General features: G+C 46.7%; 2 protein-coding genes across 3 annotated transcripts in view; one reads left to right on the top strand and one right to left on the bottom strand.

Moving 5' to 3' along the window:
* Positions 1-22,318, bottom strand: immp1l (inner mitochondrial membrane peptidase subunit 1). 2 transcript variants are annotated; one of them, XM_084195563.1, is made up of 6 exons: positions 22,252-22,318; positions 7,961-8,073; positions 7,784-7,872; positions 7,503-7,629; positions 825-935; positions 1-135 (listed from the first exon to the last, which is right to left on the bottom strand). In XM_084195563.1, exons 2-6 carry the CDS (start codon positions 8,063-8,065, stop codon positions 64-66), a joined length of 504 nt encoding a protein of 167 aa, XP_084051689.1. In that variant the 5' UTR covers positions 8,066-8,073; positions 22,252-22,318; the 3' UTR covers positions 1-63. The 2 variants fall into 2 exon arrangements, with proteins under 2 accessions (XP_084051689.1, XP_084051688.1); XM_084195562.1 differs by lacking the exon at positions 22,252-22,318 and adding an exon at positions 21,604-21,676.
* Positions 21,740-22,393, top strand: part of elp4 (elongator acetyltransferase complex subunit 4) — an 88,055-nt gene continuing 87,401 nt past the window's right edge. Inside the window, exon 1 of the mRNA XM_084195561.1 lies at positions 21,740-21,927. Within this exon, the coding sequence (XP_084051687.1) occupies positions 21,750-21,927 (178 nt within the window). The 5' untranslated portion in view covers positions 21,740-21,749. The remainder of the gene's footprint in view (positions 21,928-22,393) is intronic.

Genomic DNA, 22,393 nt, shown 5'->3' with positions numbered 1-22,393 from the left:
ATGATAAATATGCCTTTAATTAGAAAATATTACAAAATGATGTATGTGCATGGATGAATAGACTCAGTCACTCCTTTTTATGACTCGTCCTGTGGGACTTTGGTTGAGGGCACCAAAATGATGTAGAGGCCAGAGCTGGAAAGAGAGAAAAACACCAAAACAAACAAAGGAGAAGGAAAAGACAGAAGACCTTGGGTTAAAAGGGTAACAGGGCTCTCATAAAAGAAGAACAAACAACATGTATCCATTACATCATGTGTTTATCATGACTATTCTAACATCCTCACTTCCTGGATACGCTTGGTAACGTGGATTTTAATTATGTATGTGACTTCATAAAACCGTCTTGTTACTTCGTCAGCCCTCGTCATTGGGCCCCCAGTGGACGGCTGCTGTCCAGTCAAACGGACAGAAGGTCGGCTGACCTGTTTCCAGGGTCATGGTTACTATGACATCCAGTGACATGACAACACAGCAGAATGGACAGCTAGACAATAGGGTTCCCAGGCCTTGGTCTACGAGAAAGATATGCTTTGAACTTCCAACTTGTTTGAGTGTTTGCATTGACTCAACTGGCCACATAGGAGCAGAGAACACAGAATGGGGAATAAGGCATATTTTGAATCCAGGCAAAGCACCAGTAAACCTACAATCAATTTCAGTGCAGGGCATTTCATATTTCATCATGGCCATGGGGCATAAAGTCAAAAGGAGGCTGTGATATCGTAGAAGTGGCACAGATTTCTCTTTATACCCACCAGACCATTATACTAACTCTAAAAGGTTCAAATGTGGGATGGGTCGGGCGATGTTCCCCTCCTTACCTTTAAGCAGACACGGCCTCGGATCAGGGCATAGGGAACTGGGCCGTAGCTCCTGGAGTCCGTGGAATTCCTAAGGTTATCCCCTTCCAGCCACACGTGCCCTTTTGGAACCTAGACACACACCCCCAGGAAGACAAAAAAACACGATAGAAAATGTTGAATCCGTTTCAAGACTACTGCAACAGCCAGCCATACTGTAAACAACAACATTCCCTGACCTAGATTTTAAACTTTGTTTACATGAAGGAGTGAGACACTACAGCACTAGCACCCTCCATTATGTAGAGAGAGCCCACCTCACCCGCCTCACCCACTACCTTCCCTCACCCCAACTTAACGTCACCCACTACCTTCCCTCACCCCAACTTAACGTCACCTCCTACCTTCCCTCACCCCAACTTAACGTCACCTCCTACCTTCCCTCACCCCAACTTAACGTCACCTCCTACCTTCCCTCACCCCAACTTAACGTCACCTCCTACCTTCCCTCACCCCAACTTAACGTCACCCACTACCTTCCCTCACCCCAACTTAACGTCACCTCCTACCTTCCCTCACCCCAACTTAACGTCACCTCCTACCTTCCCTCACCCCAACTTAACGTCACCTCCTACCTTCCCTCACCCCAACTTAACGTCACCTCCTACCTTCCCTCACCCCAACTTAACGTCACCTCCTACCTTCCCTCACCCCAACTTAACGTCACCCACTACCTTCCCTCACCCCAAATTAATGTCACTCCCTACCTTCCCCCACCCAAACTTAACGTCAACCCCTGGTCTGTCCTCCTTTAACCCCGGACGGTCATAGGAGCGAGGGGTCAGTGGTAACGGGGCAGGGTCAGGGGGATTTAGTGGGACTTCAAAAGGGGCCATTAGGCTGTTGGCTGAGATCTAACCCTCTCTTACCAAGGGAGAGATAGAGGGGGAGAGGGAGAGAGAGAGGCCAGGGCTGAAGCTTTTCAGTCAGAAGCGTCCACGGGTCTCCACTAGCGAGGCCTGACCTGCCAGTGGGGCGGCCAATCGGAGCGAGCGCTAATCCACAGTGACACCAATTATGATTAATCTCATCACTTTACTAGAGTAGGCTTGTCAAGGCCCTAATTAAGTTCCTCGTCCCCCTATATGTGCAGACAGGATCAACAACACATTATATTGTCATAATGGGCATCGCAATCTGCAACTCTATGTTTGTGTCGCCTAACTTTTTAACGGACAAAGTCTTCGGGAGAAAAGGAGAGGGGGGACGGGGAAATGAAATAAACAGAGAATATTATCAGAACAAAGGGGGGGACACAAACACTGACGTCTTGATTCCAATTGTGCGCGTCCGTCGTATCCCAATCGTCCCAAAATCCAGAATCATTATGCAGTATTAACCTATGCATTGTGTTGCGTTTCATATTCGACAATTGAGCCAGATGAGCTGCCACTAATGGCGAGGCAGTGACATATTGACCTAACACGAGGTAAACAACTCGGCCGCCGAGAACGACGACACAAACCAATGTCAATAAAGGAGTCATCTGAGAAGCACATGTCAGCATGCTGCATTCCCACCATTACCCCTCATTAGCATGGCAACATACGGCCACTCCCAAGCACACAGGGACCAGAGAGGAACGCCGGCGCCGTTTGTCATCTGCTGGACCATAAGCCCCTGCTATGCTCCAGCCTCAGCCTCCATCTTAAGACTGACTCACTGCCTTTGTCCTGCTCAGAAAGGTCAGGGGTGTGACATCATCAACACGACCCTGTCGGTAGGCTCATCTATGTTTTAGGAGACACAAAGGGGCGGTTGCTTGGACACAGGTTCAGACTAGTTCAAGTCTCCATAGAAAAACATGAAAATGTCATCATTGAAAGTGCTTTTTAGTCTAGGAGAAGGTGTAATCTGAGTCCATTACACTGCCTCAGAGTTTAGCATACACTTCAATACTAGATAGTATGCATTAGTGGTGGTCAAAGTTTAGGGCCCATGGAGTGACGGTTTGGGGGAACCCTACCTAACTAATCCTACATCAAGGTATAGGTGAACTCTATTCAGGATCTAGACTCCATTCTGTCCACTACTAACAAGGTCAATCAATTTAGATCGATCTGCTGTGGGTCAATCAAGAGTGATCAACAAATACACAGACACACAAACACCAAAGCTCTGATTGATTTGGAGCCTCAAACTAATTACCCAGTAGAGAACATTCCACACTGAGTCTCTAGCTACAGACAGCGCATCGCAAAGTAACTCCTCTAAAATCTAGAGTTATATTTATTTACTACTAATGAACTGGTCATTCATTGGTTATTGTTAAAAGGCCTGTGAAAGTTGATCTGCCATGTGTGGCTCAGCTGGTAGCACGTGACGCTTGCGCCGCCAGGGTTGTGGGTTCGATTCCCGGGGTCACCCATTCGTTAAAATGGATGCACGCATGACTAAGTCGCTTTGGATAAAAGCGTCTGCTAAATGGCATATATTATTTTTACATTATTTTACGAAGTGGTAAAAGAGAGAGGTTTTACACATCACCTTGCAGGTTAACAGATGTCAGAAACGTAAACTTGATCATGAATGAGAAGGTGCAAAGAGAGGCGAGACCCTATCCTTTGTAAAAACGGATGTCCCTGACGTTCTCCTCTAGAACTCTAACTTAACCAGAGGATATAACTAACCTTTCATTTTACCTGCACAGGATGTTCAAATGGATCCTTCATCGACCTGGCCAAGGCTTTCGACTCTGTCAACCACCGCATTCTTATTGGCAGACTAAATAGCCTTGGTTTCTCTAATGACTGCCTCGCCTGGTTCACCAACTACTTCTCAGATAGAGTTCAATGTGTCAAATCGGAGGGCCTGTTGTCTGGACCTCTGGCCGTCTCTATGGGGGTGCCACAGGGTTCAATTCTCGGGCCGACTCTATTCTCTGTGTATATCAATGATGTCGCTCTTGCTGCTGGTGACGCTCGGATCCACCTCTATGCGGACGACACCATTTTGTATACATCTGGCCCTTCATTGGACACTGTGTTAACAAACCTCCAAACGAGCTTCAACGCCATACAACACTCCTTCCGTAGCCTCCAACTGCTCTTAAACACTAGTAAAACTAAATGCATGCTCTTCAACCGAACGCTGCTTGCACCCGCCCACCCGACTATCACTACTCTCGGCGGGTCTGACCTAGAGTATGTGGACAACTACAAATACCTAGGTGTCTGGTTAGACTGTAAACTCTCCTTCCAGACTCACATTAAGAATCTCCAATCAAAAGTTAGATCTAGAACCGGCTTCCTATTTCGCAACAAAGCCTCCTTCACTCATGCTGCCAAACATGCCCTCGTAAAACTGACTATCCTACCGATCCTTGACTTCGGCGATGTCATTTACAAAATAGCCTCTAACACTCTACTCAGCAAACTGGATGTAGTCTATCACAATGCCATCCGTTTTGTCACCAAAGCCCCGTATACTACCCACCATTGTGACCTGTACGCTCTTGTTGGCTGGCCCTCACTACATATTCGTCGCCAAACCCACTGGCTCCAGGTCATCTATAAATCACTGCTAGGCAAATCCCCGTCTGATCTTAGCTCACTGGTCACCATAGCAACACCCACCCGTAGTCTGCGCTCCAGCAGGTATATCTCACTGGTCATCCCCAAAGCCAACACCTCCTTTGGCCGCCATTCCTTCCAGTTCTCTGCTGCCAATGACTGGAACAAACTGCAAAAATCTCTGAAGCTGGAGACTCTTATCTCCCTCACTAACTTTGAGCATCAGTTGTCAGAGCAGCTTACCGATCACTGCACCTGTACACAGCCTTTCTGAAATTAGCCCCCCCAACTACCTCATCCCCATATTGTTATTTATTTTGCTAATTTCCACCTCAGTATCTCTATTTGCACATCATCTTTTGCACATCTATCATTCCAGTGTTAATACGAAATTGTAACTATTTTGCACTACGGCCTATTTATTGCCTTACCTCCATAACTTACTACATTCGCACACACTGTATATATATTTTCTGTTGTATTTTTGACTTTATGTTTTGTTTACCCCATATGTGACTCTGTGTTGTTGTTTTTATCGCACTGCTTTGCTTTATCTTGGCCAGGTCGCAGTTGTAAATGAGAACTTGTTCTCAACTGGCTTACCTGGTTAAATAAAGGTGAAATAAAAAATAAAAATCCTTATTATGATACTGGAGGTAGTGGAAGGAGGCAAACATGTTCAAATTCTGTCCCCCCTCATAGTTGGTGGAACTCTTCTTCCCTGATTAAACACCTGCAAGCTCACCGCAGGCCATCATAACCACAGCAGCCACTGAAAACTCATTTATAGATCACACACACCAGTGTTGAGCGAAGGTAGAGGGGAGGATGTCAAGGATAAGCACCAGCATGATTGACAGGCAGAGAAGCAACCACTCCCCATGAACTGTTTATATACTTCTCCATGACACTGAGCCATGAGTCTAACATGCCCTCTCCCGACTCCCTACACTGAGTCACCCTAACAGAATGAGAGCGCTCAGCCAAAGCATAATCAACAGACATCGTTACTTTCCACAACACAGTTCCAGCCAGCCTAGTCGTCCAGTCAGGCTGTGTGCCCAGCTAGAGGATTTAGGGTTGAGTGGCATATCTCAGCTCAGCCCGGCGGCTGTGTTGTGAAGGGAATCAGAGGGAGTGATGGAACCTGTTCTGTGGTTGGGTGGTTGTGGGGGCGGGGCTATGTGTACCTTTCAGAGACGTGTCAAGGTGGGAAAGCTGAGCTCACCTGGATAGTGAAGTCTGCCGTTCAACAGCCTGGTCTGGCCTCCCCCTGCTACGCTCATTAAGCTAACATGATTGAGTTACAGTGGTGTTTAAGGCCTCACCCTGCTCTGCTCATTAAGCTAACGTGATTGAGGTACAGTGGTGTTTCTAACCTGGCGGGAATAGATTCAGGCTCTGAAGGCTCCCACTTTCTTTCTCCCATACCTTCTCTCTCTTTCTCTCACTCCCCCTCTGTCTGTGTCTCTCTCTCTCTCCCACAGACACCATTTATCCCTCTCTCGCTCTTTCACAGACACTCACTATCATATTATGGATCGAATGTCTTTGTTGTGACAATGCATCAGACATACTGTAGAAATGACTTCTAAGAGGTGACAAGCCAATTTGTCCATCTCCCCATCTATGTGGGAGGAAATAACCTGCCAGCCTGTCAGAAGAGAGAGGAGGTGAGGACAAGGTCTCACATAGTACACAAACAGAAACCCACACGCATGCACCTAATGTCTAGGAGCATAACGTCTAGGCTCGTGGTGGTATGTTTTATGTCCCACAAGGCTTCTATTTCATTAACACCACAACCAACTGTGTTGACATACATTTTGGTGTGTGTTTTGACAGAGGAAATCCAACAGAGGTAGGTAAACAATGGATAAGACTAGAGCAATGTCTTTCACTGAGACACATCTCGGAGGTACAGATCTGCCATCTTAATTTGACCAGTTTCTCACAGCAGGAAAATGATCCTGCAGCAACAGGAAATGTGAATTATTCTGTGGATTATAATGAATGGACATTTTTGTAAGGGTTGATACATTTTTCATTAGGGCAAATCAAGTCTGAAATGTTAAAGTGGGAATTACAAACTTTAGAATACTTTTAAAAACTCGAATACACTACGTTTGCATTTTCTGCGACAACAGAGTGATCCAATTAAGAGAGTACATCTGTAGGCTGAGACCTTTGCCCAAGACATGTGTAGAGATGAAACCTGTTTTGCTGTAACCAGTTCAATATAGCTTTACTGCCTGTGTGTAGAGATGAAATCTGTTCACAGAGGAAAATTCGTTTTTTTCATTTCCTGGATGACACCAGCACCTCCTGTGTGTGGTTGAAATCCCGTCAGTGGTTACATTCACCTATACCTCCACTGTTCATGTGCGAGTGTGTACACACACACACACACACACACACACACACACACACCTCAGCCCACCCATCAACCTGTCCACTCAGTTGGCACTAACTCGAACAGGCTTCAGAGAGATTGGCAGCCTGAGCTGTGGCTGAGGGCAGCATGGCAGTGGGAGAGTACTAATAGAAATGCAATGACAGTGGTTTCACCACCACAACCACTGCTCTGAGGAAATGCAGTTGCTGTCAAAGGATGATATTTGGACTGATGACACAAGATGGATGTGCGTGGTCTAGAATCTAAACACCCAGAACACTGAGATTGAGCTGAAGACAGAGGGGTTAGTCTCTCTCTCATTTCACTAAAGCATATCTGAAACACAACATGTCTGGCCAAGGCTTAATGGTTCGTACAGAATGTATTGCTTTACTGCCCCCTTTCAACCCCTCTTCTCTCATCTGAAACTCTTCTCCAGGTTGTTGCTGTAAATGTGTTCTCAATACACTTACCTTGTAATAATATAATAATAATAATATGCCATTTAGCAGACGCTTTTATCCAAAGTGACTTACAGTCATGCGTGCATACATTTTTGTGTATGGGTGGTCCCGGGGATCGAACCCACTACCTTGGCGTTACAAGCGCCGTGCTCTACCAGCTGAGCTACAAAGGACCACCACTTGTAAACTAAAGGTAGAATACTGTACATGTGGCTGAGAGTCCTTGAGAGTCCTGGGGCATGACTGTGTAGTGTTGATGAATACTTACGTATTGGTGGGTCTTGAAGATATCCGAGGGGCCACTGGTGCAGACTTTGTCTCCCTCCAAACCGATTACTCTTTTACAGATGTTCATATGTGGATCAAACGGACTCTTAGTGATTACTATATCACCACTGAAGAAAGAGAAGACAGGATCAATGGGGTGAGCTGTCATTGATATACATTAGGGAGAACATCAAGGGGTTACGGTGCAAAAAACGACCACTTAGGATAGGTTAAGTTTACTTTACCAACTTTGAGAATTTCAAATTGAAAACTAAAACTCACTTCTCGATTCTGCAGAGATGGCGACTCAACCGTTCTGAGAAGACAACGTCGTGGCTTGTGATGGTGGGTTCCATAGAAGGACCAGAGCACTGTGGGTAAATTCACAGACATTTAAATTAAAGTAGTTACTCAGGTATTCACAGACCATGGCCACAAAGGGAAAAGTATCCTACACACCGCCACAAACTCTCCGATGTACTCAAAGGCACAGTGGGCTATGCAGCCATACTGGATGGTGTAGCTAACGAAGCCCAGGGTCTTCCCCAGCGCACGCCGGAACATCTCAGCACCTACACAAACACAACACACATCATTACAACGCTTCATTCAGGGGACAGAGAGGTGAGGGGTGAGCTGCCTGTCACAGCAGCTAGTCTATTAGCAGCTCTAGGAGCGGTGTGCAGCAGAGACTAGTGTCACACTCCCTGGTGTTTCATTCTCAGGGGCTCTACAGCCCGTTGACACCACAGAACCAGCCTAACCTTTGACCCTGTGTGAGATTGACCAATCGACACCTTGCAGGGGACGGACAAACACACCAGCAGCAACATTTGGAGACTTTCAGCCTAGCAGCTTTATACTAGCATTAGTTCCTAACACTGGCCTCCCTGCATCCGCCATGATGACCAGGGTCTTCAGGACAGTTCTCCAGTTCTGTGGGAGCCATGGAAACAGAATGCGTAGAGTCTTTGTTGACCGCCACACACACACACACACACACACACACACACACACACTGGCACGGTAACAGATAACAGTGTGTCGTCTGAACAAACACCGCAGCACCACTCAGGGTATTGACTTTTACTCAGAACGCAACCTGCCGGATGGGGGGAGAGTGACTCAATCTTTACACAAGGTCAACACGCATGCAAGCCCGCACACACACAAACAAACTGAAATAAAAAAATGTACGAAAGGGATGTTTCAAAGGAAACAACAACTGCATGATAAAAGGTATGGCAGAGATAATAAATCTAAAAAATATATAGCCTAGGTCTAGGCCTGGCCTTGGTGAGAAGGACTTCCATATACAGTGGGGGAAAAAAGTATTTAGTCAGCCACAAATTGTGCAAGTTCTCCCACTTAAAAAGATGAGAGAGGCCTGTAAGTTTCATCATAGGTACACGTCAACTATGACAGACAAATTGAGGAAAAAAATTCCAGAAAATCACATTGTAGGATTTTTAATGAATTTATTTGCAAATTATGGTGGAAAATAAGTATTTAGTCACCTACAAACAAGCAAGATTTCTGGCTCTCACAGACCTGTAACTTCTTCTTTAAGAGGCTCCTCTGTCCTCCACTCGTTACCTGTATTAATGGCACCTGTTTGAACTTGTTATCAGTATAAAAGACACCTGTCCACAACCTCAAACAGTCACACTCCAAACTCCACTATGGCCAAGACCAAAGAGCTGTCAAAGGACACCAGAAACACAATTGTAGACCTGCACCAGGCTGGGAAGACTGAATATGCAATAGGTAATCAGCTTGGTTTGAAGAAATCAACTGTGGGAGCAATTATTAGGAAATGGAAGACATACAAGACCACTGATAATCTCCCTCGATCTGGGGCTCCACGCAAGATCTCACCCCGTGGGGTCAAAATGATTACAAGAACGGTGAGCAAAAATCCCAGAACCACACGGGGGGACCTAGTGAATGACATGCAGAGAGCTGGGACCAAAGTAACAAAGCCTACCATCAGTAACACACTACGCCGCCAGGGACTCAAATCCTGCAGTGCCAGACGTGTCCCCCTGCTTAAGCCAGTACATGTCCAGGCCCGTCTGAAGTTTGCTAGAGTGCATTTGGATGATCCAGAAGAGGATTGGGAGAATGTCAGATGAAACCAAAATAGAACTTTTTGGTAAAAACTCAACTCGTCGTGTTTGGAGGACAAAGAATGCTGAGTTGCATCCAAAGAACACCATACCTACTGTGAAGCATGGGGGTGGAAACATCATGCTTTGGGGCTGTTTTTCTGCAAAGGGACCAGGACGACTGATCCGTGTAAAGGAATTAATGAATGGGGCCATGTATCATGAGATTTTGAGTGAAAACCTCCTTCTATCAGCAAGGGCATTGAAGATGAAACGTGGCTGGGTCTTTCAGCATGACAATGATCCCAAACACACCGCCCGGGCAACGAAGGAGTGGCTTCGTAAGAAGCATTTCAAGGTCCTGGAGTGGCCTGGCCAGTCTCCAGATCTCAATCCCATAGAAAATCTTTGGAGGGAGTTGAAAGTCTGTGTTGCCCAGCGACAGCCCCAAAACATCACTGCTCTAGAGGAGATATGCATGGAGGAATGGGCCAAAATACCAGCAACAGTGTGTGAAAACCTTGTGAAGACTTACAGAAAACGTTTGACCTGTGTCATTGCCAACAAAGGGTATATAACAAAGTATTGAGAAACTTTTGTTATTGACCAAATACTTATTTTCCACCATAATTTGCAAATAAATTCATAAAAAATCCTACAATGTGACTTTCTGGATTTTTTTTTCTCATTTTGTCTGTCATAGTTGACGTGTACCTATGATGAAAATTACAGGCCTCTCTCATCTTTTTAAGTGGGAGAACTTGCACAATTGGTGGCTGACTAAATACTTTTTTTCCCCACTGTACATCCTGATGGACGGGGGAGGGACTACAAAGCAGGATACACAGCCAGTAGACTACCTGTTCTGGAGAGGTTTTAGAGGTGTAGGTGTTCTGGGGAGGTTTTAGAGGTGTAGGTGTTCTGGGGAGGTTTTAGAGGTGTAGGTGTTCTGGGGAGGTTTTAGAGATGTAGGTGTTCTGGGGAGGTTTTAGAGTTGTAGGCTACATTATAAACTCAGCAAAAAAAGAAACGTCCTCTCACTGTCATCTGCGATTATTTTCAGCAAACTTAACATGTGTAAATATTTGTATGAACATAACAAGATTCAACAACAGACATAAACTGAACAAGTTCCACAGACATGTGACTAACAGAAATTGATAATGTGTCCCTGAACAAAGGGGGGTTCAAAATCAAAAGTAACAGTCAGTATCTGGTGTGGCCACCAGCTGCATTAAGTACTGCAGTGCATCTCCTCCTCATTGACTGCACCAGATTTGCCAGTTCTTGCTGTGAGATGTTACCCCACTCTTCCACCAAGGCACCTGCAAGTTCCTGGACATTTCTGGGGGGATTGAGATCCGGGCTGTTCGCTGGCCATGGCAGAACACTGACATTCCTGTCTTGCAGGAAATCATGCACAGAATGAGCAGTATGTCTGGTGGCATTGTCATGCTGGAGGGTCATGTCAGGATGAGCCTACAGGAAGGGTACCACATGAGGGAGGAGGATGTCTTCCATGTAGATGCACAGCGTTGGGATTACCTGCAATGACAACAAGCTCAGTCCGATGATGCTGTGACACACCGCCCCAGACCATGACGGACCCTCCACCTCCAAATCGATCCCGCTCCAGAGTACAGGCCTCGGTGTAACGCTCATTCTAGCGTGTAGCGCACTTTTTGCCAGTCCTGTCTGGTCCAGCGACGGTGGGTTTGTGCCCATAGGCAACATTGTTGCCAGTGATGTCTGGTGAGGACCTGCCTTACAACAGGCCTACAAGCCCTCAGTCCAGCCTCTCACAGCCTATTGCGGACAGTCTGAGCACTGATGGAGGGATTGTGCGTTCCTGGTATAACTCGGGCAGTTGTTGTTGCCATCCTGTACCTGTCCCGCAGGTGTGATGTTCGGATGTACTGATCCTGTGCAGGTGTTGTTACACGTGGTCTGCCACTGCGAGGACGATCAGCTGTCCGTCCTGTCTCCCTGTAGCGCTGTCTTAGGCGTCTCACAGTACGGACATTGCAATTGATTGCCCTGGCCACATCTGCAGTCCTCATGCCTCCTTGCAGCATGCCTAAGGCACATTCACGCAGATGAGCAGGGACCCTGGGCATCTTTCTTTTGGTGTTTTTCAGAGTCAATAGAAAGGCCTCTTTAGTGTCCTAAGTTTTCATAAATGTGACCTTAATTACCTACCGTCTGTAAGCTGTTAGTGTCTTAACGACCGTTCCACAGGTGCATGTTCATTAATTGTTTATGGTTCATTGAACAAGCATGGGAAACAGTGTTCAAACCCTTTACAATGAAGATCTGTGAAATTATTAAGATTTTTACGAATTATCTTTGAAAGACAGGGTCCTGAAAAAGGGACGTTTCTTTTTTTGCTGAGTTTAGATCATATCACACCTGGCTAGAGTCAGACCCCATGGTTTTGGCTAAGGACTCTGTCTTGCAAGGCCACCACAGGGTAATGAATTCCTCTCTTCCTCTCTCTCTATTCATCCCTCTTTCACTCAACCCACCCATAGCATTATTAACCAAAGCTAGCAGAGCGGTAACCAAAGCCCCAAATCCTCAGAGCTCTGGGAATGACTTCCCAAAGATGGACACGGATTAGACCCCCGCGTCCCGTACCCCGTCCCCCCCTCTGTCCCCCGCCGTCCCCAGGTCCCCAACAGACCGAGTGTCAGGTGGCTCTCCCTGTGCCCGCGAAAGGCGTTAACCCTAATCCCATTACCCCTCTGTCCCTTTCTACATTTTAGTCATTTAGCAGACGCTCTTATTCAGAGCGACTTACAGTTAGTGAGTGCATGCATTTTTCATATATACACACACACACACACACACACACACACACACACACACACACACACACAACCTCGCCCACCTTATCATACGATCATCCACTCACCTTCAAAGTCATAGTCCCAGCCAGGCCACTAGATGATACCCTTCTCCCACCCCTCACCCCAAATACAAACTTCATCCCACAACTTCTTGCTCAGATCTCTCCACCCCATCCACCTTTCATGCCTCCTGCATATCGCCCTGTCTCTGCCCCTACATCCTTCATCCCTGCTCCCTGCCATGTCCTTATCAACACTACGAGCCCTGTCTCTGCTCCTACATCCTTCATCCCTGCTCCCTGCCATGTCCTTACCAACACTACGAGCCCTGTCTCTGCCCCTACATCCTTCATCCCTGCTCCCTGCCATGTCCTTACCAACACTACGAGCCCTGTCTCTGCCCCTACATCCTTCATCCCTGCTCCCTGCCATGTCCTTACCAACACTACGAGCCCTGTCTCTGCCCCTACATCCTTCATCCCTGCCATGTCCTTACCAACACTACGAGCCCTGTCTCTGCCCCTACATCCTTCATCCCTGCTCCCTGCCATGTCCTTACCAACACTACGAGCCCTGTCTCTGCCCCTACATCCTTCATCCCTGCTCCCTGCCATGTCCTTACCAACACTACGAGCCCTGTCTCTGCCCCTACATCCTTCATCCCTGCTCCCTGCCATGTCCTTACCAACACTACGAACCCTGTCTCTGCCCCTACATCCCTGCCATGTCCTTACCAACACTACAAGCCCTGTCTCTGCCCCTACATCCTTCATCCCTGCTCCCTGTCATGTCCTTACCAACACTACGAGCCCTGTCTCTGCCCCTACATCCTTCATCCCTGCTCCCTGCCATGTCCTTACCAACACTACGAGCCCTGTCTCTGCCCCTACATCCTTCATCCCTGCCATGTCCTTACCAACACTACGAGCCCTGTCTCTGCCCCTACATCCTTCATCCCTGCTCCCTGCCATGTCCTTACCAACACTACGAGCCCTGTCTCTGCCCCTACATCCTTCATCCCTGCTCCCTGCCATGTCCTTACCAACACTACGAGCCCTGTCTCTGCCCCTACATCCTTCATCCCTGCTCCCTGCCATGTCCTTACCAACACTACGAGCCCTGTCTCTGCCCCTACATCCTTCATCCCTGCTCCCTGCCATGTCCTTACCAACACTACGAGCCCTGTCTCTGCCCCTACATCCTTCATCCCTGCTCCCTGCCAACACTACGAGCCCTGTCTCTGCCCCTACATCCTTCATCCCTGCCATGTCCTTACCAACACTACGAGCCCTGTCTCTGCCCCTACATGCTTCATCCCTGCTCCCTGCCATGTCCTTACCAACACTACGAGCCCCGTCTCTGCCCCTACATCCTTCATCCCTGCCATGTCCTTACCAACACTACGAGCCCTGTCTCTGCCCCTACATCCTTCATCCCTGCTCCCTGCCATGTCCTTACCAACACTACGAGCCCTGTCTCTGCCCCTACATCCTTCATCCCTGCCATGTCCTTACCAACACTACGAGCCCTGGAATTATCTGTGGTGAATGTGTGACTGTCTCTCTGGGTAACTTGATGTGTGTTACTGTGAAAATATGCTCTTTTTGGGGGAAAGGGTCTGACAAACAGCAGTGAACCCAGTTTGTGTGCACTCTGATCATAGCAGCCTGCTTCTCCCACAGGTCAGTCCAGTCCTACTAGGGACCTATAGTAGAACTGAATCCCACAGGTCAGTCCAGTCCTACTAGGGACCTATAGTAGAACTGAATCCCACAGGTCAGTCCAGTCCTACTAGGGACCTATAGTAGAACTGAATCCCACAGGTCAGTCCAGTCCTACTAGGGACCTATAGTAGAACTGAATCCCACAGGTCAGTCCAGTCCTACTAGGGACCTATAGTAGAACTGAATCCCACAGGTCAGTCCAGTCCTACTAGGGACCTATAGTAGAACTGAATCCCACAGGTCAGTCCAGTCCTACTAGGTACCTATAGTAGAACTGAATCCCACAGGTCAGTCCAGTCCTACTAGGGACCTATAGTAGAACTGAATCCCACAGGTCAGTCCAGTCCTACTAGGGACCTATAGTAGAACTGAATCCCACAGGTCAGTCCAGTCCTACTAGGGACCTATAGTAGAACTGAATCCCACAGGTCAGTCCAGTCCTACTAGGGACCTATAGTAGAACTGAATCCCACAGGTCAGTCCAGTCCTACTAGGTACCTATAGTAGAACTGAATCCAACAACCACAGACTAAATCAAGGGCCTGTACAGAGGGCCCTCTGAACACCTATCATGGAGTATCAAGGATCAGATAACATTTAGGACTATCAGGATCCCTCAACACCACACACACCCATCTCCCTACAGTATCCCCAAAACCAGTGGACAATCCCCCCCTCCCCCCCTTATATCTCTATTCCATCCCTCCATTCCGGTGTGCATTCATCATAGGTAGGGATTAGGGTCTTATCATAATAAGATCACATGGCCAGTGACTGATATCAAGAGAGAGGCCACATGCAACCACCTGGTTTTATCTGGCAGCCTCTGTCACCCATGGGGGAGGGTGGCAGCCTCTGTCACCCCAAATTGGGATTGAGAATGAGTTGGGACACACCCCCAGAGACGTCTGATAGGATCTCTACCCCCCCAATCCCCCTGACTGTGAGTATAGGACAAACCCCACTAGGCTATCTCCTCCATAATACTCTGCCTGTGTCTTTGGGGTAGCTGTTGACATTCATTGAATGCTGTATTACAGCTGGAAATTAACACAAAGTGTCTGTCTGTTAATCCAGGATTACACACCAAACATGGGAAAACAAAGAGTGGTAGTGGCCATCTGAGTGGAACCGTCTGTGTCAGCTGGCCTCCTACAGTCACAGGCTCCCAGAGCAGCTGGCCTCCTACAGTCACAGGCTCCCAGAGCTGCTGGCCTCCTAAAGTCACAGGCTCCCAGAGCTGCTGGCCTCCTACAGTCACAGGCTCCCAGAGCTGCTGGCCTCCTACAGTCACAGGCTCCCAGAGCTGCTGGCCTTCTACAGTCACAGGCTCCCAGAGCTGCTGGCCTCCTACAGTCACAGGCTCCCAGAGCTGCTGGCCTCCTACAGCCACAGGCTCCCAGAGCTGCTGGCCTCCTACAGTCACAGGCTCCCAGAGCTGCTGGCCTCCTACAGTCACAGGCTCCCAGAGCTGCTGGCCTCCTACAGTCACAGGCTCCCAGAGCTGCTGGCCTCCTACAGTCACAGGCTCACATCGACAGTGGGCGCAACTACAGGGGGATCCCAAATCAACCACAGCCAATAGAAAAGCCCCGTTGGGCGTTTTTAACTCTGTGATCCTCTTACTGGGGGAGACCATTCAGGCAATAGTTCAGGAATCACAAGCAGCTGAATTTAAATTGAACTTAATTAAAAGTGTCAACTGTATGATAGGATACGTGTCAAGAACGAGTACAGCATGAACCCAGAGTGTGACACTAAAAACAATCATACAACCAAAACTTGGCCTAAATAGGCCTAGACCAAGGCCAAGATCATCATTTACAGTCAGTAAGAAGGGAGTTGAGGTTCTAACAGAGAGTAGGGATATCATAACCAGCTGGCTGAAGCTCTATTTACATTTTTACATTTTTGTCATTTAGCAGACACTCTTATCCAGAGCGACTTACAGTAGTGAGTGCATACATTTTCGTACTGGTCCCCCGTGGGAGTCGAACCCACAACCCTGGCGTTGCAAGCGCCATGCTCTACCAACTGAGCCACACAGGACCGCAGTAGGTTCCTCATTGGAATCACTGCCCCTTGTCTCCACATTGTTTTATACACCAAAGTCTGTCATGTCTACGTCCATGTTTTAAATGTAGGTCAATTGTAAAGTATTTTTGTCTGTAATGTATTTTTCGTTAGGCCTATGTGTCGGACCCCATGGAACACTAGCTGTCGCCATTGGCATCGGCTAATAAGGGATCTAATAAAATCCTAGAAAAAAGGTTTCACTCTGTGAAGGCAGTCATTGTCAAACATGACCAGTCTATTAGGTGCACAAAGGGAGTCCCAATTCAAACAGCCTACAAGACCCTTGCTCTCTTTACCCTCTACATTAGGAAAACATGGGCTGAAAGAGGGCTGGGCCACTGGCGGGCTAAGAGGCTTACAGACCCCATGTCAGAGATGGTCCTTCTCCCTGTGGACCCCAGATGGGGAGGGAATGAATCCCACCTCTGATGTCCCCTCTCTGGGCAGCAGAAGGTAGCGGAGGGTGGGTGCTAGTGCTCGATTTGATCTTAATGTGAGCTTTAAAAGGGGGCGGACCAGGGGATCTGTGTGCAACTATCAGCCCAATCAGAGCTAATCCTACTGATTTAGACACAGACACCTGTCTGGGACCGAGAGTGACAGATGCAAAACAAATCACAAGTCACAGCCTTACAATGTAGCCATCTAGCCCCCCTCTTTTCCTGAACACAGAGATGATTGAAGAGACTGATCTCCACATTGCTCTTTTCATTGTTGCTAACAGCAACCCAGCCACCAAACAGCTGAGCAGGGTCCCTATTTAAGGAGTCGGAGGCTTAGAGGCAGCAATCAATGGGTCAGCCCAGAGCAAATAATAGTCTAGTGATATGAATACGACTGCTTTGAATTGAAACGGACGTGTCTGGGGCTGCTGGGCCTGTGTCCCCATACAATGACATGGAATAGAATAATAGTGACTAATCTTTATTGTATTGGCCGCTGGCTCATGTGTGCGGTGCTGGGCCGGTGTTGAGAGAGTGGACTGATCTTATCAGGGTCTTGTATTGCTTTCACAATTGGGTCTGTGTTCTTACCAATGACTCAGACACCTAAACAGAGCACCCGCCATCCCCCCTCGCCACCAGCTAATGTCACCCCCCCCACACATCATGTCAGAAGAATAGGTCTACCCATATCTGAGCACATTTTGAGCTGGACATGTACTGTATTTATAGCCATATGATTTGCAACATAGCCTAAACATTCACTAATATAGAACTAGCCATCTGCAGCTGTTGGTAATTCAGAGAAAGCCAAAAATATATACATTTAGAAAAAATTGCTATTGGAAAAAACCCTCAAGTCATAGTCAAAAAATACAATGGCCTGAACAAAAACCCTAGCCCCACTAATTGTCCATGCACCCTAAGACTATTAGTTTCCTTTCAACGCTACTCAAACAAACATGGAGTACATTGATGGAGATCTGACTTCCCCTCTAGTCACAGCCATTCTATTCCCTCTCCCAGTGACACACAGCTAGCGCTATAGCTGAATAAGACTGGAGAAACTAGAACAATATACACCGGAAGAGGCTGACATGTTATGACTGCATGCATTATATGGCACAATCAGATATACTGATCGATAAAACGGATATAATATAAATAATACACAGGAATGGATGACATTCAAAAAGGAGGGAAAGAGACGTTATTTTAGAAATATTAGCGGTCATGTTTATACTACTGCCACACATTGAACTGTAAGGCCATATACAGTAGGCCCCGGGGTTAAATTGGGATTTTGGACGTGGTGGAATGATTCACTTTAAAATGGGTTGATTTTCCCACTGACCACTGTCCATAGTCTATGTTCCACTACTACAATTCAATAGTGATGAAACTTCCCACTATATCCTAACCCCAGGTAGCACCCTTATTATCATACATTAAAAAGTCAACACTGACTTTTTGAGATGTCTCTTGGATCCAGCCTACCTCGTGGGCCTTGCACAATGCCCTGTGTTGTCAATAGAGGGCTAGGCTATATTCCCTGGGTCTCCTGTCAGCCCATGTTTACCTCAAAGTGCTGTCACAACAACAGGACTGCCTCTGCTAAGAGCATTTTGTAAAGTGAGCAGTTGGGCGATCACCTCTAGTCTAGAGCAGAACAGCATCCTGACTGAGCTGTAACAGTCTCTCTCATCTTAACCCACCACACATATAGCTCCCTATGAGAGGCATGCCTCTTCTCTTGCAGTGCTGATAGAGCTCTCTGGAGTAGGATGAAGTTTCCCATAGACACTGGTCTAGGTACAGTTTATCGTTTTCCCTCCTAATGGGTATGGTTACGATTTGGGAAGGTTAAGCTGATCACAGATCTGTGTCTAAGGACAAATTCTACCAGGAGCTACTGTACCTTACCTCTGTATTAGAATATTGGGTCTGTGTGACAGGGAAAGTTAGCTGAGACTCAGTCTGTGTTCCCTCTGCCTGAGGGGTCAGACCCTGACCTGAGATGACTGGAGTCACATGACAGGCCTCTTATCACAGTATGAGAGAGACAGAGGTTAACGAAAACTAGTCTCCTTCATCAGACTGTCCAACAGCTCCTTGTTTTGACAACACTGAGTCTAATTAGGTGATCAGCCTGAGAGACAAAGACAAAGGCTAATTTGAAGATTAATGTTACAATCCCCAAAACTTCAGTTCAAACTGTGGCTGACTGGATACATATAGCCACTCCTCCCAACCCCACCCCCTTTATGCTACATTTAACCTCTTCCACCCACCCCACACCTGCTCAGCAAATTAGTGTCTTGTCACGAGCATTATTTTTTTTCTGCCATGTAGAATAGGAAATTGTGTCAGTTCTACACATTAGGCTACATTTATATCTGTTGACGTTGCACCCCACTAGTTAAGCCCTGGCATCGCCATGGGTCTGCCCCAAGGTCACATGACCAGAAACTAATCTCATTTGCTGGCTGATGTGGCTCATGCCATTAATTGGCCAGCTCTGTAGGATTGTATCTTTAAGTAGTAAAAAGGTCGTGAACATGATAAACATTGTCCCCGAGTGGCGCAGTTGTCTAAGGCACTGCATCGCATCGCAGTGCCACTAGAGATCCTGGTTCGAGTCCAGGCTCTGTCGCAGCCGGCCGCGACCGGGAGACCCATGGGCGGCGCACAATTGGTCCAGCATCGTCCAAGGTAGGGGAGGGTTTGGCCGGCAGGGATGTGGGTTTGTTTCCCACCGGGGGCCAGTATGAAAAAAAGATAATAAAAAATATATATGTATGCATTCACTAACTGTAAGTTGCTCTGGATAAGAGCGTCTGCTAAAATGACTAAAAAATAATCACTTTAAGATAAATCGGGGTATAAAGGAGGGTATGTGATGTTACACATGTATTTAACTTAATGTCATTTTAGGTTATTGACCAAATGGCTGTCCAGGCATTTTTTAGGGTAACCTTGCAAAGCTACATAAAAAAACGTGACTAGTTTATTTATCACAAAATACTAGTTGGCCAGAGGTCTGAAAGGGGGGACTTTAAAATATAGCCTTGATGAAAGATGACAAAAATGATTATTTCTGATGATTAGAACAACATGATTGCAACATGCATTTGGCTGATTTTATAACATGTATGCTAATACATAGATCTAAATCTTTGTAAGGCTAGATCAGGGCTCTCCAACCCTGATACTGGAGCCCTACCCTCCTGTTGGTTTTCGTTTAAACCCCAGTTGCAACTAACCTTATTCAGTTTATCAAGCAGCTAATTATTAGAATCAGTTGCGCTAAATTAGGGTTGGAGCAAAAACCTACAGGACATTAGTTCTCCAGGAACAGGGTTGGAGATAAAACCTACAGGACATTAGTTCTCCAGGAACAGGGTTGGAGATAAAACCTACAGGACATTAGTTCTCCAGGAACAGGGTTGGAGATAAAACCTACAGGACATTAGTTCTCCAGGAACAGGGTTGGAGATAAAACCTACAGGACATTAGTTCTCCAGGAACAGGGTTGGAGATAAAACCTACAGGACATTAGTTCTCCAGGAACAGGGTTGGAGATAAAACCTACAGGACATTAGTTCTCCAGGAACAGGGTTGGAGATAAAACCTACAGGACATTAGTTCTCCAGGAACAGGGTTGGAGATAAAACCTACAGGACATTAGTTCTCCAGGAACAGGGTTGGAGATAAAACCTACAGGACATTAGTTCTCCAGGAACAGGGTTGGAGATAAAACCTACAGGACATTAGTTCTCCAGGAACAGGGTTGGAGATAAAACCTACAGGACATTAGTTCTCCAGGAACAGGGTTGGAGATAAAACCTACAGGACATTAGTTCTCCAGGAACAGGGTTGGAGATAAAACCTACAGGACATTAGTTCTCCAGGAACAGGGTTGGAGATAAAACCTACAGGACATTAGTTCTCCAGGAACAGGGTTGGAGCAAAAACCTACAGGACATTAGTTCTCCAGGAACAGGGTTGGAGATAAAACCTACAGGACATTAGTTCTCCAGGAACAGGGTTGGAGATAAAACCTACAGGACATTAGTTCTCCAGGAACAGGGTTGGAGATAAAACCTACAGGACATTAGTTCTCCAGGAACAGGGTTGGAGATAAAACCTACAGGACATTAGTTCTCCAGGAACAGCGTTGGAGATAAAACCTACAGGACATTAGTTCTCCAGGAACAGGGTTGGAGATAAAACCTACAGGACATTAGTTCTCCAGGAACAGGGTTGGAGATAAAACCTACAGGACATTAGTTCTCCAGGAACAGGGTTGGAGATAAAACCTACAGGACATTAGTTCTCCAGGAACAGGGTTGGAGATAAAACCTACAGGACATTAGTTCTCCAGGAACAGGGTTGGAGATAAAACCTACAGGACATTAGTTCTCCAGGAACAGGGTTGGAGATAAAACCTACAGGACATTAGTTCTCCAGGAACAGGGTTGGAGAGCCCTGGGATAGATGCAATATTTATGCAAATCAAATATTATAGATCTATAAAAGCCTATGTTTGAAGGTCATAGCTTTCTAATCTATAGTCTAGAATTGTTAGCCTACGTGTGTCATTTGAAAGCAAAGACCGATGACCTGATTCCCTAGAATGCAAGTGGGCTAGCAGGCTGGGATAACCCTAATCCAGAGATAAACACAGCTGTAATCGTTTTGTAAAGTAGAAGACTGGGGAAAACAAAGGCAACTCACAAACAGAACCCCATCTGCATGTTCGAGTTTCCTAACCAGCAGTTTGTTGTAAATCAGTGTTATGTCTTTATTTCACGGAACCGCAGCTTGCTATTCAGCAAAATACGTTCCCTAAATGGTAATAGACATTTAAAACATATTTGTCTTGTTGGATAATCAACTCACCGCTATCCAGCGCAGACAGCTACGGAAGCTACCTCACGCAGACGCGCTAATACCAGCTTCTGTGATTGGTTGCGACTGAGCAATCCCAGCTCTGATTGGGTTGATGTAGTTCAAAACACCAACATTCGTCACCGCGAAAAGAAAGCATGGCGGCCCCCAGGAGGAGCGTGGGTAAACCTATCGCGGACCGTTTACCGTGCAATACCACCAGTTTTCAGAAGAAATCGCGAAGCAAACTAGTTTCAATACCTGGCACGAGACCTTCGGTTCAAAATGGGCAACTTATTGTTTCGACTGGTGTCACATCTCTTGACTACGTGATTGGTCAGTCTGCCACGAACGTGTTGACAGCTAGCTAACTCGAGTTGTTTTGCTATTTCTGATTGATTAAACTATCTAACAAGAGTAATTGTTTTCATTTGGTTAGTTTTAAAGGAATGTTATCGTTGCCACTATTCGACTGCATGTCTTCAACCACTGAGTCGCATGGAGGTAGCCGGCTAGCTTCACGTTACTTACTATAACATTCATGGAACGTCAACAATCATTCGTGTGCCCCATTGAAACACCCGGCACACCTTTACGCCATAGTAAATGTTGACAGCTAACTCTTGGGTATTAGTCAGTCATGGTACTGGGGACTCGTACCTAGTTTGCAGATTTCTGTTCCAGTCCAACAATGAGCTTGATTAGTTGACAGGTGTGTAGTGCTGAAACAAAAGTCTGATGCCCTGTGGGTCCCCTGGACCAAGATGGAAGAACACTACAGGGTGGTTCCTCACTGATTGTT

This window comes from Coregonus lavaretus, assembly GCF_964263955.1.
Source record: "Coregonus lavaretus genome assembly, contig: HAP1_SCAFFOLD_640, whole genome shotgun sequence".
Classification (NCBI taxonomy): Eukaryota; Metazoa; Chordata; class Actinopteri; order Salmoniformes; family Salmonidae; genus Coregonus; species Coregonus lavaretus.
This window is presented reverse-complemented; position numbering and strand designations above follow the sequence as displayed.